Here is a 17524-nt window from a genome sequence, read left to right as displayed (position 1 = left end):
AGGAGGTTTTACAGGCATTTTTGAGCCACCTTGAGAGCTGGAATAAGCCCCGAGTTAAACTGCCCCGATCAGTCCGATAATTAGTTCAACTGGCTCAGTAGGAAGCCAAGCAGGAATGAAAACGTACAGACACAGTCTCCCTCCAGACCAGGGCTCCAGGTTAGACTCAGGATTTCTGCAACCAAGAATGGGAGTGTTTCTGATAATGAACAGACAGATGGCTCAGCAAATAATTGTTTCTCCCGTCCATCCCACTACATCTCCATTCATGCTGGAAAAGCACTCCTACATTAGACATTTCACCTCGCACAGCAAACAACACAAGTAGAAACCACAGAATGCATGATCAAAAGACCCACTAAGAAAGGAGTAAAAAAAGAAAATTAAATGCCTTTATGTCTGAGTTTCCTGGTTTATTTTCCTTTATTGCATGAGAACGTGCTATAATATATATACTGTAATTCAAATGAGAAAGAGCAAGAAGACAGTTATCTGGGCAGTGTCAAATCAGGACTGGCCCTGATGTAGCTGTGAACACACAGAAGCGTGCCAGATTATTAGAACGCTCAAGGACCTGTCATTTATTGAAATTTTCCAATATAAAATTAAGCGAAAGGCCGTTAAGACTTGCTCTTTTATTTTACAATGAATCCAAGACAAAAATAGCTCTGTCTGAAATGGTCTTGGAACTATTAGGATATGGACCTGCAGCATCTATGCATCTCTCAAAGCTCCGATCTAGTGTCCCTATAAAATGATCGAATATGTTTATAAACTGCCCCCTGCACCTTACCTTTCACTGTGTATTCCCCATCTCCAAATCAGCAATAAATGAATAAAATTAGCACCATCAAGATTTTCTTATCTCAGCAGAGGAATTTCAGTTGTTTGGTTTGATGGGTGCAATGAGAATACAAAAATACCCAGGTCATGGGCTCTACTAAGCTTTCAGTGTCAAATTCACAAGGCCCCAGGGAAAAGCGAGCTCAACCCCAACCCCACTCTCATTTCTGTATTTCAGTCACTGCAGAAAACCAGGTGAGGTCCAAAACGGACTTCCTGTCCACAAGCCTGTCACAGTTGCTGAAAATAGCCCTGGCTGACGAACAGGCCTTTATTTTGCTGGGTTTTTTAAAAAAAATTTTAATGTGGCAGGCTCCGCACAGTGAACCGATGAACCAGAGAAACGGTGGATGTGAATGATGAAACGGATGAAGAGGACGACAGACAAGGGGGAGAAAAAGGAGCACGGGCAGACTTGAGTTTTCACACCTCCAGAGAGCCCAGCCTGATGGCCCTGTAGGACTCCAACCCCTGGTGCCCTGGACTCTGGACTCAATGTGCTGTCCTTAATCTCCCACAAAGTGCCCGCTTGGAATGGATCGGCATCACCAGTCTTTCGGAACTAATCCCCTGGAGCTTCACCCTCACAAACACGGGGGAAACGCAGATATCTGCTCATCATAACTGGGGAGGTATAAACACATTTTGCGCCTTCTAAAAGGTTCTTGTGGATATTCCAGTTATAGTTTCTTCTTGCATCACGTCACTTTGCTGTAGGCAAACGCAAGAAGCTGCATATCTGCATAAAGGAATGCCTATCTTGTAAAAAAAATGAAATCAAGCCTACTATTCTCTTCACATGACTAAAAATGTATTCATTCACAGCTACATGCAGTGTGACACTGTCTCTGGATCGCAGGAAGACAGCTTCCATGTCCAGACGTACAGGATCATTCAATTCCAAAATCCTGCACATATTCTCCTGCGACTTTGCTCATCACCCTTTCAATTGGCCTGGTGCGACCCTTTCTCCTAGCCTGTGACGACTGCACAGAAATTGTTTGAATATTTATATGTTAACATTTATCAGCATCTAACATGAGGCAGCATAGCTGGTTCCCAACGAAGAGGGCAAATATGACAAGTTTGCTGAACAAACTAGACAGCGCTGACATTTTTCTCTAAGGGGTCTCTGGCGCTTGTCCTCTCGCTCACACACATACAGCCTCTCTCCAGCGGCCTCACTCCTCCCCCTGGTCTGCAGGGGGGATGCTGTGTCTCACCCAGGTGGGGCTGAACTTCAGTGGGGAATGACAAGTCAGGCACTTCGGGATCCTCTGGGCTGTAAAGCACCACAGAAATGCAATGAATTATTTATTCCCTCAGATGCACCCCAATTCTCCCTTTTCTTCTTCCTCTACTGGCAGGAAAAAAAAGTCATATTTAATTAAAGATGCTGTTGAAATAATTCTTGTCCAGGAGGGACAAAAAGTCAGATGGAGCAACAGTGTTTTGTCAGAACTGGGCTGAAGACGCTGAGCTTCTGCCAGGGAAATTCTGCTCTGCACAGAAAGAAAGGAAGCAAATGTTTTGAGACATGTGGGAGGGCATTGTAACAGATTGCTCTTTTAAAAAACTGTAATGGAGACCAGCACTGATCACACAAAATAAGGGGATTTCTTTCTCTGAGACACTGAACTTCAGCGTTGACGTCGTCTTTATGTTTTGCCTTTGTTTATACACTGTTCCACAGGCGGAAGGAATACTCATTGCCAGACAAAAAATTCAGATTCTCAATTATTCCCTGTAACTTTGTCCCTGTCCGTGTGGGATTTTCCTTACCAATTCCAGGTAAGCCCTTCCATGGGTGACAAAAACACACATTTTAAAATGAAAAAAGAAAGACAAATGCGCTGCAAAATTGTCTTTGCCAAATTGAGGGTGTGCTATACTATGCGTGGCTTCTCTACCTCCAGAGAGCACTAGATAGCTGGACAGTGAATGCAGGAGTACTGCCTTAAAACATATTGCACCTCCCATCGATCTGTCAATCAAAAAAGTCCCAATACACACCCGATAAATGTTAAGAATAACAGTAGCTGCCTCTCACTAGAGATCGGAAGATGTTCAAATTCAGGCCGGTGCTCCTTGTATCACTGGATAAAAACAAAAGCAGAAGCAGCAGTATTACAGAAACAGTTTAAGCAGTAGGTGAACACTCAGACTAAAGTACAGTAAAACTATTTCAGCCACAACATGGTTGTCGTTATTCACTTTAAAACCAAAAAAAAAACACATTTATATCTAAGACTTCATAGCCTGATGCGAACAAGTGATCACACTGCACATAGCTCACATCTCCCTTTCCTTGAGAGGGACTGAATTAATTTGCTGCCAAATGAGCAGGATTTGCTGACTCTAGCTAGTCGATCCTCCAGCTCTCCCTCAGCCACACCCAGCTGCAAGATACACTGTCAGGCACAGCTCTGACGAACTGCAAGGATACCAAAATCTGCCTGTCGGGTCTTATATATAACAGCTTTGATTTTTTTGGGACGGTAGTGCACTGAAGATATCGAGTTTTGTGGACAGGAAGAAACAGTGCCATTTCTTATTATTATTCAGGCATACCAGCATTTCTAGGGACCAAAAGAAAGGGGGAGTTGATCTTTTTCTAATGGATGACCTCTGCTGGCTCTGTTGGCGTCACATCAGTACGGTTCCCTGCAGCACTTCTTGGCTTTCGGATGTTAAAAGCTTTCAGGACCCACTTAAACCAGTGCATCACATTAAACAGCCCAGCTGAGCATCAGACAGAGAAGCTGCACACAACACGTTCATGAAATAATGGAAAGAATTCACTAAAAACACATTTAGAAATAATTATACATACAATCTGCAGGATCCAACACACACTGTGGGCACATCCAGTTCTGGGAAAGCAATCAGCGACAGCGGAGTAATGGGATTTATTGGAGGGACTCATTCCTGCATATCGAGAAGGCTTGTAATTTAAAAAAAAAAAACAACCACACTGGCTTTGGAAGTCAACCAGGATGGAAAAACCATGCGACTAAGCGGCAGCAGCCTGGGCTGGCCTTCCAAAGCCCAAAGCTCAGCTGATATCTCATGAGCATCTCGCGAGGACACGAGGGCGAGAGAGTAATTGAAATAAAGTGACTACCCCCCCCCCCCCCATCCCAGCGGAAGGTTATGCTGAGGGTCTGCAGTTTTCTTCAAAACTCCTCTCCTCCACCAGAGATTTTTTTTTTTTGCAAAGCCAGTGCATTTACTATCTTAGCTATAACAGAAATCGCTCAAAGACAGTGGGGGTTCACCGTAGAAGGGGAGAGTTTTTATTGGTGTGCTTTGGCAGAAATGTAGTTTCTGACAAGATAGCCGGCCGTGTAGTTGAAGCCTTGACTTCTTTCAAGAAAGGTCTGGATGGGACCCCTGGATCCCCGAGCTGCCAAGCGGGCAGAATGGCCTCCTCTCGCTTGTAACGTCTCTTGTGCTCTTATTGGCAGTTTTAGTGAAGGAGACAATTGTGGAATACCTTGGTAAAAGCAGAATAAAAAGTGGGGAAAAGCACAATGACATCAGACTAAAAGCAAAGTGAAGAACCCAGATCATTAATGAAGAATGATGCACTGGGAGAAGAAAGTGCAATAGTGTAAATGTACGATATATGCGGAGAAAAACTGTACCCAAAAATTCTGCAAATGCAATCATGGTAAAATCCAGAAAGGCTGGACAGTGCTATATCAAAGAAGAGTCATAAAACCGTCAAGAAATTAGAAGGGAGTACACACTCGGAACTCTTTGTCCTGCCTTTAGAGCGTGTACTCGCTGCAAACAGAAGGAATGAAATGAGCTAACAGAGTAGAGCTAAAAGCACACTCTGCAAAGAGCTGAAAAGGGCAAACTGGATTCATCGATGCCAAGCTGGAAAACAACTGAGGGCAGGGAGCTGCGTTTGTGCCAGTGCTCTTGGATGCCTAACGTGTACCAAACCTCCAAAAGACTCTACAGGCATCTCTCGCATTCCAAAACCACAATGTGTCCCTTTTTTCTATCAAGGGAAACGGGTGAGGTAACTCGGTCTTAAATTTGTTTTACTGTTCACTCTTCAGGCGCATGCACAGTCCCCTACCAGCTTCCTTTCACAATATAAATTCCACAGTGCTAACAGAGCAGCTGGAACTCGGAGAACTGACCCAGCTCCCTCCCGACAACGCAGCACGCTTGCAGGCACCGAGCAAGTCACAGGGCTGATCGCTGAGCCCCTGGCCAACCTGCAATGAGCTGAGCAGTACCCAGCTCAAGACGGAGCCCGGACTCCAGCAGTCATCTCAGGACTCAGAACTACAGAAAAATACATAAGCCACAGTTCTCTTTGAAGTAGCGTTTCCCTTGAGCTGTGTCCGCAGATGCGAGGGCACAAGACTGAGAAAATGCCTGCTGGATGAGTGCTCCGAGTGCTTTGAAAACAGAGGCAGCCAGATGCACAATTCACAGGCACCCAAAGCCCACGAGGAATTCCATTCGGAGGAGTAATCCTGGTTGACGCAAGCCATTCATAAACATTCCCTTAAAAGACGAAAGGCCTGTTTTCATGATGAAGCCAAAGGGCGCGAAGGGTTTTGGAAGACGCTGGGCAAGACACACAAGTGCCAAACCAGTGCCAAACCAGCTCCAGTGGCACTGACTCAGGAGCAAGGGGTCACGAACAGCCGCTTCAGACAGCGAGGAACGGCCAGCTGCCCGAGCCGGTGGCAGTCAGCACACATCTGGCCTCTCCACAAACATAGAGGCACTATATATATATACTATGTATAGCTACACAAGAAATGCTCTTAACAAGTAAAGGCCATTTGGCCCATCAAGGCTGTAGTAAGCAGTGAAGTGACCCACAGACCTTATACAGCCGTTTCCTGAAAGAGGCCAGAGTCTCGGCTACAACAACATGGCCGGGTAGCTTGTTCCACACTCCCAAAATGCTTGGGCTAAAGAAGTGCCTCCTGCTCTCAGTTTAGTTTTTAGGTTCTACTAAATAAATGGGCATCGGTGAGGAGCACCAGGGAGGAGTCATTTATTCTCACTTCACTTGACATCACTGAAGAAGGATATGTTGCCGCCCAGTGCCAAAAGGCTCAAGGAGGACATTTAATGAATGTACCAGAAGAGCTCTGAGCAATGGCCTTTGGAACAGAGTGCTGTCTCACAGCAGTACAGAGGCCAGCGTCACATTAGTGCTGGGTCTTATAACACACACACACACGGCCTTTTAACAGGTGTAAGGGTAGGTTTGAGTTAAAACAATCCCGGGGGTTAAGCAGTCATCCAAGAAGATAGGAAGTTAGGATGTTAAAGCCCGCTGTTATACGGAGAAGGACCTGTGATCAGACTAGGACCTTAGAATACTTCATTTCACAATCTGTATCACGCCGCTGACAAATGAGCAGCTGACACTAGTGCACGGCGTGAGTGTGTCCTACTGCCTGAACACTCTGCAAATTTCAGCATTTCCCTGCAGGAAGTGTGGTTACAATCAAGCTCTATAATCACTGAATGGTTTTATAGGGCTGCGTTCAGCCCATAGTAGAGTACATTTAATTAGCTAGTGTTCCCATAGCAGATGACTTTAATTTAAAAGGAGTAGCCTGTTTGCAAGACAAGCTAAAGCCTATACATTATCATTACTATATTTTCTCTGTCTTTTCTTTTCAAAGTGTAACCATGACTTTTAAAATCTTCAAATAATGATGCTACTCCAATGAGCTTTTAAACAAAGAACAACCTGCTGATAGGAAGTTTACTGATCCTTTAATGGTTCAATGGATTGAAGTTGGTCAAGGAAGGTCTAGGAAGACCACAAGAGTTACTCTGTACAATGAAGGAGCCTATGACAGCAACCATGACTGATTTATCCTGTCAGGACAATGCACACAAGGGTTATTTCTAAATACCACAGTACTCCCCAGGCCAGGTCTAACCTCCCTGTAACACCGCCGCCCCTGTGGTTGGCGAAGGGATGGCAAGCATCAGAAGTGACTCTTGGCTCGACTTTTGTGTGCCGGTTCGAAGACCTGGGAAGACCCGCTGGGTTCCTCAGAGTATTTACAGCTTCCCTTCTGTCACAGAACAATAACCAAGAAAGCCATGCCTACCCTGAAATACTGTTCACATACCACTGGGCTACTGACGTCAATGTCTCCGTATTTAAAGTTAACATTCTCTGCTACTGAAGGTCACAGATGGGTGGCTGCAGTCCTGGAGGGGCCGATTCCTTGGTTTTAGAGGCCCCTTTCAATTAGCAACTGATTGAGACCTGAAAACAAAAACAAGCAAATCTGACTCCTTGCCCAACAAATTAGCTCAGTGAATTAAGATCAGAGGTGGAATAAAGACCAGGGATGCCCGCAGCCACTGAAGACTCGAATAGACTGGACTGGACTGGAGTACGCCATCCCTGCTCTCAAGGTGTCTTACCGGGCGCTGGACAGGACTGGCTGTTCCACTGAGGAGCCCCGCAGGACAGACTGGACTTCTCCGGCAGCACTGCCTTCCAAAGCGCCCTCTGCCTGCGCTGAAATCACCCAGCTGCTCATGCTCAAGGGGGAAACAGGAAGCACGTTTGCACAGAACCTACCATAAATGGAACCTGCCAAGAAGTTCCCTTCAGAATAAAAAACTACAGATTTCTATTGCTGGAAATGTCTTTTATTCTTTTGTAGGTCAGTAGTATGCTTTTTAAATTCATAGCTCTCTTTCTGTGCTCACGGCTTCAAAGCCTCTCATGCCGAAAAAGACAAGGTTGCATAATAGTATTATCACATTTCCATTTCGCTTGCTAATTCTTTATGTGATGCAAGCTTGCCTTTGGCATTACTAGAGTCGATACAAGACATGGCACTCTGGAAGCCAGTCATGGATAAGAATGCCAAGCCTCAGCAGCAGTACAGGTACAGTATCTTTCAGTTTATTACGACTAAAAAAAACAGGGGATTCAACTTCTTTTCCTAGTAATTAACATCAGAGCTCACAAAAACCAGGGAAGCCTTCGAGATTTCATGAACCGAAGCCACATATTTTCACTTCAGACACCTCCGAGTGAAAGGAAAGAAAATACATCCCCCTTCATTTTGTCAATCTTCTTTAATCCCCCCTCCAATCCAAGATATTCTGATTAAAAGCAAACTGCAAACACAAGGTAATAGAAAGAAAGTGACACCATTGCATTTGTTTGCTGCACAGAAGCACATGATATAAAAACAACCACATAACACATAACGTGAGACCAAGCAATACGTACTTCAATAGTTGAGGTCTGCTCTATTTTGTGCTTGGTGTTGCATCACCGTGGCTCATTGCCGTCTATGCTGCAGCCCTCCCAATCCCGGAACGGCCACAGGAATAAACATCATTTCTCACACAATACACGCCGTTTTTATTATTAAATAAAAATGTGGAGAGATATTCCTTCTGGCATAAGAGAAACAAAAGATGCGTGGAGCTCAAGTTGTAATGAAATTGTTCTGACATTTTTACAAAACAACAAGGCTAACACGCGTCCGGCCATGTTGCGATGCTGAATAAATAAAACGAGACATTCGGCAGAGTGGCTGCTCATTTGAAAAGCTCAAGGCGATGAGGAAGTCGGCAGTGCCAGTGCAGTGCAGCTCAAAGACAAACTATCCAGTTCAGAGAGCTGGGCTTGGCCTTGACCCACCAGCTCGCAGTGCAGGGCGGACGCTCCAGTCCAGAGGCAGCTGGTTAATTAGAGACTCCACTCCTACAACCGCGCAAGAGATGCCAAACGCTGAACGGGTCCAGAGTGGGCCAGTCCTTCCTCCATTCCCCGCGCAACGGTGGCTGGTGATCCCAGTGCCCGGTCAGGTGACAGAACCACGTCCTGCCTTCTATCGGACCCCCTGTCTCCACTGCTTCCGCAGGGCAAAGGACCAGGCGTCCGGACAGCAGAAGTCTGCTGGCATCGGCTCTCCTTTGCCCATGCGAGGGAGGCACCAGTGACCCTACGCAATCATTAAATGGCAATCCCAAAATCTATCTGGAGACTGAATACCCAGTGCTGTCACAGCCCCTACACAAGCAGCTTGCCAAAACTCGGATTGTAACAAAAGGCTTTAAAAATGAGCAAAAACAAACTGGTTCCAATACCACTTTGGTGAGGCTTTCAGCCTCGGAGTACTGACGTAATTCGTATTCGCAGGTCATCATACAGTACGTTCACAGGCAGGAGCTGGGCTGATGAAGTCTCCCTGGGTCTCCAAGGAGGGGGCAGGGAAGCGTTTACGCGTTCAGTTTCCCTTCCTTTCCTGCATCCTAACCCGGGCTCGGAGCAAGAACGAGACAGATGAAGATGCTCTCTTCTCTGTGCACTTAGATCGCAGAAAGTTGTCCAAAACCTCTGCTTTCAGGATCAGAACTCCATGTGGAGGGGTGTAGTTTTCACCATCCTGAAACAACACCTTGAATGGGACCAGCCATTTTGAAAACCATGTCTGCCTGTTTTTATTTTTTGCTATCTGGTGCAAATCTACAAGCATCATACAGTGCCGTCTTCAAATGCCAGACTTTCAGATCCAACCAAACTCAGACAGGCAACCCTGACACAGAGACAACCCGCATACAGGTCACTGAACACTAAATACAACAAACAACCAAATCTCTAGCCTGGTCTAATTGTCAAGCAAAAAGCTGACAATGTACATAACACAGACTATTCCACTCTTTGAACAAGGCAGGACAGGTTTGGCTTAAAATTCCTTTGACACTCAGTACCACGAGTATATAGAGTTACATAGAGTTTATGATTTCCACAGATTATCAATCACTATATGGTCTGCAACTCTGGACAGCACAATGTTTCATCTGCTCTGGAGAGTGGTAATGTTCAGTGGTCTGAAAGCAAAATGAGCTTTAACAGCCAATAATGGAAAATCCATGCTATCCCATACTTCTGTGCCATTAGAACCTTTAACATATTTTTCAGGAATACTTCCAGGAGAACACTGGCCAATTCTAGTCCTCATCTTCGCAGCCCCACAGATTCTCTCAATATTCTGACCCCCCCCCCCCCTACTGTGCACGTCTTGCAGGACCAAGCACCTAGCTTGGCCCTTCTTTAGATTCATGGATAAACCCAGAGCGGACAGCTTGCATCGCTCAGAATGCTGGGAGTGCTGATTCCTAATTGGCTGCTTGGCCTGTGACATGCCAGAGGAACAGAAATTCACCGGCTCTTTCTTTGGGTGCTCTAGGGAGGCCCACCATGAACATCATCCGGGTTTACCAAGCTAAGGGTTTCCTGTTTTAATTGTGAGGTTATTCCCAAAATGCAATTGTGGGGTAATTACTATTTGAATTTAAAGAAATTCATTTCTGTATTTTCTTAGGATAAATTTAACAGGCTGAGAAAGGGGACAGGGTTAAATCATAACACTCGCTAACCTCCCACTGACCCAGCGGGAAGAGCTTTATTCTACTTTTATTCCACTCCTTGGCCACAGCTATGTGAAGAATTCGCCCGTCCCCCCCTCTGGCCAGTTGAATCAGTTTCTTTCTCTTCTTCCTGCAAAGTTCTGATGAGTCAATACAGATCACTGCACAGCTGGCCTGCCATATCAAGAGCAATGGCCACTGCTCCTCAAATTAAAAACACTCCAGCCATTCGAGACTGAAAGGCACGATCATCCATCAGAACACGGGACGTTCTGGTTTCAGGTAGTCTTTCTTTCGGTTGAAAAAGTCTTTTAAATATTTTTCTCAGTACAGGGCATTACAGCTCTGGGGCTCCAAGAGTAGCCTCTCTGCATCCATTCCCTTTAGGAGCTCTAAATGTGGCAGTCAGTGCTGCAGCCTCACAGATCCTCGCTCCTGGTTTTGAGTCTGGACTATGGCACCTGCTGTGCAGAGTCTGCGTGGGCTTTCTCTGAAGCAGGGTGTGCCTTCTGCCTTTCCAATAACGGAAGCATGTTTTTACGAATGCTTCCATCCAAATGTCCGAGTGTCAATAAGAGCAGATATTTCCGTGTCAATCCATGCCAGTATTGCAGCAAACAAACGTTTCATTCAAACATGGAATGTGCCCACCACGCAGGTGCTTTGCAGGACTGAAGACTTCAGTGCGGAGAGGCTCTAAGTCAGGTACTTCACTCTGGAGCAGTTTTCTCTCACCGGACTGGGGTCCATCTCTTTACACCAAGGCGCATGGCTCCACACCAAGTGAGAATTATGACCGAAGCATCGATAACACAGGTCGTGCTTTTCATCAGGGTCCAACATCAGAGCCTCTTAAGATTATGAAACTGATCACAACACTCCACATAGGAAACCTTAACAGTTCCACTGTGTTAAGATTAGGTCACCAAAACCCACTGGCTAGGACTAATTTTTTTTTTTTAAACGGCTGCTTCCAAATTTAATACCAAGGGATTAGATGAGTGAATGAAGCTGACGCTCCAGACTGATACAAGCCGACAGTAAGAGGAGGTTAAGCTTTTCACTGGCGAGCTGGGTGAACCAAGAAGGTCAATTATCTGGATATAATGCATGCTTTGAAGCCTGGTTGTTGCTATTAATGGAAAAAGAAATATGCGCTGGAACAGGCCTATTATATGTCTGGTTTTGTTTTCTGAACCTTGACTGGAAAATGTATCCTGATACAAAAACAAGGGCTTATCACATTGTGTGGAGAAGGAAATGGTTCAGTGTTTTGCCTTTGTTGTTCTCACTTCACCTGAGATTAATGAGGGCCCCCTTTTAAGTGTGTGCAATCAGCTCCTTATCTCCAAAGATCAGATAAATAAACAAATATCAGGAGGTGGACACAAAGGTGAATGTCCTGGTGTCATTTCAACATCAGCCTAGAAACTGAGCTGTCTGCAGTTCTATCATCATACTGTACCTCCAGCTAGACAAAAACAATAGACATGCAATTCCCATTTAGAGACAAATGCCCTTGGCAACGCTAACAAGATGCTCAGCTTCAGAGAGACATGGTCACCCTTTTGCCCTGCAATGTCCTGCCCATAGCAACAGCAAAATCAGACTTACAAAGCCATTTTCTGCTTCTATCAAGAACCCGGCAGCTTGATGATAATTCCCCCCACCCCGAATGTGTGACAAATCTGGAGAAAGGAGTTTGAAAGTTCAAAATAAATCCTTATATTGAGATCTTAATTTGTTGTGTCTTTCTTGCTGATGCAGAATACAGCATTCACCCAGCTCTAGGTCATACCCACTCCCTGGGTAACTAGTGGGTTTCTGTAAAACACAACTTTGTACAGTGCCTCGCTAGAAGCACTTCCAGAATTTAACCAGAGGAACCCAGCGCAGTGCAGTGCACTCTCAAGATTGCAATCAGTAGAGGGGGCGTGTCGTCCAGTCTGCTGCTAGAGAAAAGGCAGCTGTAGGCGCAGCACATGCACTGCCTGAGGGTTTGGGCAGAGGCTGGAGATGGTGCAGCCGCTGGAATGACATCTCACAGACAGCCCTGAGGACACTCCCTCACTCTGCAATCAAAGGAGGCATCTTGAAAGCAGACAGGTAAGACTGAACTCAGTAAGAAGCAGAACTGTTATCGACAGGGCTGCAAATGCTCTGTTGCTACAACGCAATACACAGTACAGCACCAGAGGCATCAGACTCTCACGGCTTGCTTCTCAAGAGTACTGCAGACAATGGGCTGAGCCCACAAAAGGCCAAGGTTCGACTTTCCACTTCCCAGCAGGCCAGGGGTGCGGAGGCGGAGGCAGTCCAGCTTCCACCCTGATATTAACATGGAAATCCTGGATTCAGACTCCAACACCTCCCTTTCCCACAGGACCTTACTTAGCAAAAGACATCGGAGGAAAAAAGGCGTCTGAAATTCCCACTAAGAAAAAAAATCTCTCTCTCTGGTGAGATGTTTTACATTTTTTTTAGAAGGCGGAGTGCACATTAAAGACACTCACGGTGTGTTTTTAACCCTTAAAATGTTACCAGATCTATGTCATCATCGCATCACTTCAAGCAGTGGCTTGCCCAGTCGGGAGTCACGGTGGCCCGGACCCTGTCTCAGGAAGCAGTGGGCACAAGGCAGGACACACCCAGGACAGGACAGCAGTCCATCGCAGGGCAGGCACACAGACACTCGCACCCGGGCCAGTTTACTGAAAGCCACATGTCGTTGGACTTGAGGAAACTGGGGCACCCAGAGGAAAACCCACGTGAACATGGGGTGAACATGCAGTCAGTCCACACAGACAGCACCCCAGGAATTGAACACAGGACCCCGGTGATGGGAGGCCGTGACGCTAACCACTGCTCCACAGTGCCACCCCCAAAAGCACCGTGTGCGCCACAGTCATTCACAACAGTTCAAAGCTTTAAGAACCCAGTTACAAAATGGCAACAGGGCCTCTTGAAATCCATTCGCCGTCAGAAGCCTCTTATTCCTGATGAGGGCTAATACAGCATGCGGCCTATCCTGGCCAGTCCATCCCAGAGCACACAGAGACAACCGAGAGACCCCAGCCCACCGAACCAGCACTGGAAGGGTGCTGGAGCACCAGGAGGAAACAACTCCACTCAGAAATCATCCCAGTCCAGAATCCCACCCAAGACCCAGAGCTGTAAGGAAAATTCCAGATTTACTTATTTGGAAGTTCTGCAGATGTGTTTCAGTTTAAAAACAGAATTACAATACTGATAAGCAGAAAAAACCCTTCAGAGTTAGGTTTGACCAACAGTAATTGAAAATTAAGCATAAGCAACACTGTTTTATTTTGGATATTGGTTACAATGCTCTTTGGCTACAGTGACACCTGGGACCACGACCCCCCAGCTGTGTCTGCAAACTGTAGAAACAAAGGGGACGTTTCATTTATTTCTGCAGAAGAGTCCATATTAGGTACCCCATTTTCACACCACTCCTCTTTATTCTTTCGTATCACATCGGAGGACAAATGTCACGTTTTCAATTTCCAGCAGCATGAAAGCAATTCTGTGAAAACGAGATTCATGAGGACAGAGCGACTGTCATTCCAAGGCACATCACAAAGCAGCGCAGCATTAAAAACAAGACACAAACGCTTGCAGGACAGCCCCAGTCCAGCTGTGCATGACTGCTTTAACCTAAAATAATCTTAACTTTAGACAGTCCTAATGTGGAATGGAATTAATTTCTCTGGAGCCACAGAAATCTGCAGAACCCAACCAACTGAAGATGATGCTCAGTGGTCCACTTACTGATCTTAGACCTTTGTAAATGATTTGGAGTGTGTGGAGTATTTCCTGGACAAACGTAAGCCCCTTACCCTAACCCATGAAGAACATAGATATCACTTCTTTTAAGTGATGTCTTCTTTCAGGAAAGTGACATCATCTTCTTTAAAGCAAATGTAAAAGGTCCACAGGCAGCCACTACAGGGATGTGAGCACTGGAGTAATGTGTTCCGACACACACACAGGAGAAACTCTTATCGTATAGAAATGACCTATAGATGACCTATAGGTTTTTAGAGAAATCTCTATAGCATATATACTTGAGAAACATAGAATGGCAGCAGTTAGGGTTCAAAGTTGAAAGAAATCTTTGCAAAACACTGTGGGGGGCAGCTACAAAAACCACCACCTATCTAGTTGTCTAAAAGATTGATCCCATTAAAGACAAACGCACAACAACTTGCAAAGAACCGGGTTTCCTCTACAGATGAACGTTACAACGGGTAAACAAGACTCCCAATGCAAGCAGCCAGATCCAGTTCACGTTTTTAGATGACTTGATAAACTTATGCACAGGCAGAAAGGTACGTTAAGCTCAGATATTCACACATTTTCTTAATTTTGCCATTGCTCCATATACTTTGTTCACGTCCAGGCAACTCATCAATTCTAAAAATTGATTCAGATTTATTCAAAGGGGGGAGTCTTTGTCTTTGTTTCTACGCAAGAGGTGAATACAGTACCAGGGCCACTCCTGCAACAGTTACCACAGTCTAGTGAAACTGCTGTGTTCTCGAAGAAGTACAAGTAGACACCTAAGCTTTCCTCCCAGCAGTCCTCCTTAGCAAAATACTGCAGTCCTATTACAAGCCTTTGGGATTACATCTCTATGTCTTTATACCACCACACTCACTGGGCACCCTTCATAAAGCAACCTACAGATCTCTATAGAAAAGTCCTGGTTCTCTATATAATTGGGTTCTGTGGACATCCTGTTTAAACCTTTAGGTTATTTTCAAAAGGAAAGTCCTACCCTCCCCCCCAAAAAAAAAAAATCTATAGACCCTGCTGTCCCCTCTCCCCGGCACAGCTGCGCTCCGATGAATAATTATATCAGCGATTGACTCCTGTCTTCAGCCAAGGAAACATCTCATCAATCCGCTGAAACGCAGCTAAAACACTGCGTCCTCTAACGAGGCATGAACAACTTCTCATCACACCCCAGGTGCTCACGGGCTGCAGGCTGTAGAACATCGCCACCGCCGAGCCGAAACACCGCAGAAAGTTACTACGCCGTTGGCGTCGGATCCGACAGGATGCAAGGGTACGCCACACACTCGCGTAACGAGACAGTGGAGAGGCAGCCAGTGGGCTTGGGGGACTGAGGCGCTGAAAGCCGGTCCCTTCTCGCCTCGCCCACTCCACCACTCGCGGAGATGCTGTCAGGGAGCACAGCCGAGCGACGAGAGCGAGGGGGACCCATCCTCAGCCGTGCCCAGTACGACCAAAAAAAAAAACCCAACTGAAAAGGCTTCGGAACTACCAATTAGCCTGAACTAGCGGTCATCCGAGGCAGAGCAGCCTGTGACAGAGCAAACAATAGTACATCTTGTAAAACATTAGAGGCTGCTCGGATTTCTGACAATGCGTAATTCGTGACGGACTCAGGAGGGGTACATTTTCCACACAAAAAAAAGAGAACAAGAAAGAAGGCTGAATTATGTGCAATAAAAAAATACTAAAATATGGCTAACGAATCAATTGTCTGTTGAACGCAAAGCATTATCAAATCCCAAAGCTAATCAACTGTTTTTTTTCCCTTTTTCTAAAAAAAACCTGGTGTGTTAAAGTCTGACCTTTTCCCTTTTGGGGGGTAGAATAAGGTGGGGGGGGTGTTCGTCACGAAATCAACATGCCGTATCACGTAAGGTGATATCAGCTTACATTTCCATAAACTGCGGTCATTAAACATGCAAAGTAACTGATTTTGCACGGCTGCACCTCAAGTGCCAAAGCATTCATCGCCTGCCCAGAGTTTATCCACAGAAAGGCTGCTGCTGCATCTATCCGAGGCGTTTCAGCGCAAACCGTACAGTAGTATGATGAGGCATCATTCCCCGGCCGTAGACATCAGTACCCACATTGTTCGGCAGTGATATTGCACAAGCCTACGCCTTATAATAAAACCCCAGCACCACACCAGCGGGTGGGGATACCTATACGTTTGCCTTACCAGTCGGTGGACGAAGTCTCGCTGATAACATCCTGGTAGGCTGTTAACAGGGCCAGTCGGTTCTTGCCGAGATTCACAGCCATTTTGCTGTCCTCGCAATCATCCAGACCTGTGTAATACTGTAATGGAATAAAAGGAGAGGAGAGAGTGAGACTGCGGGGAGACAGATCTCGAGATTGGAACAAAGAGACGGTCCTTCTCTGCACTAACCTAATGTTCTGCTCGGTCCTAGTGCTAACACCACCGCGGGGAGGCGCAGGTTAAAACCCCGGGTCCTAGCGCCGGCCCAGCCCGGCCATATATGGACTGCGCTGATGATGTCATTCTTGACTGGGTATACTGACAATCAAGAGAAGCCAGCAAAGGTTTATTCCCTGCTGAAAAGAGAAGAAAGGAAACACAACGTTTCGGCTGCGGAGCCTTCTTCGGGTTCAAAAGAAGCTTATCACTCTACTGATGAAGGCTGGCCTTTAAAAAATACATTCAGATTTTGGTCGTTGATTAAACGTTTTTTGACAGACCGGTGATTGAACAATGGGGATACCGTCATTGATTATTCGGCCATTTTTACGACGGATCCTGACACACTCCAGTGACATAGCTGCTTACATGATGATGGAGTCCCCTGGCAAGGAGTTTATTCATGTCTAGCCCGGTGAAAATGAAGAAAGGGATACACAGAAAGGAACCGATACACTCCACTCCTCCAGAGAAAGACGCTTTTGTGTCCTCGGTTTGTTGGAGCCACACCTCAAGTGGACAGCTTCGGTGGAGTCCCCTTGAGAGACGAATCAAGGCCTTGCGTTGACCGCCCTGAAGGACGTCTGCGAGTGTGGCGCAGGGGTGCAGAATGCTATTCTAACTGTGGTGTTCAAGCCCGGTCAACAGAGAGGTCTAGGTATGATGTTCTGGGCAGGAGTGTCCAGCGTCTGCAGAGCAGCTCCTGTAGAGACCGAAGGCAGCCCGACTGCACGGAGCTACACTGGGACCTTCCTGAAGGCTCGTCCTGATGGGACAGGGTCCCAGCAGGACAACACACAACACACAAGGGCCTTCTTGCCAGGTGAGCAGCTGTGCCAGGGAGGCCCTGTTCAACACATATAAAGCCTGATGCACATTTGTGTGTTGGGTGGGCGTGTTGGGAATATGTGTAGCATTTAGGGATCAGAGACCAGTGCACAGGTTTGTCCAGGAACATCGAGAGGAATCATGCTGGGAGAGAAAGTTTCACTAAGCATCATCTGCAACCTGGTGTACGCTAAATCATGCTAATGTAGT

General features: G+C 46.1%; 1 protein-coding gene across 4 annotated transcripts in view; it reads right to left on the bottom strand.

The window, feature by feature from the left end:
* dbn1 (drebrin 1) overlaps positions 1 to 16463 on the bottom strand; it is an 88307-nt gene extending 71844 nt beyond the window's left edge. For 3 of the 4 annotated variants that reach the window (XM_088933140.1, XM_088933142.1, XM_088933144.1), the window contains exon 1: positions 16247 to 16463. In XM_088933140.1, coding sequence (XP_088789266.1) covers positions 16247 to 16329 — 83 coding nt within the window. In that variant the 5' untranslated portion in view covers positions 16330 to 16463. The remainder of the gene's footprint in view (positions 1 to 16246) is intronic. The other variant, XM_088933141.1, reaches the window with a different exon arrangement.
* Between the last annotated feature and the right edge of the window lie 1061 nt (positions 16464 to 17524).

Source organism: Atractosteus spatula, chromosome 14, assembly GCF_055471065.1.
Source record: "Atractosteus spatula isolate fAtrSpa1 chromosome 14, fAtrSpa1.hap1, whole genome shotgun sequence".
NCBI classification, from domain to species: domain Eukaryota; kingdom Metazoa; phylum Chordata; class Actinopteri; order Semionotiformes; family Lepisosteidae; genus Atractosteus; species Atractosteus spatula.
Note: the sequence above shows the minus strand (reverse complement) of the source record. Positions and strands in the feature narration are given on the sequence as shown.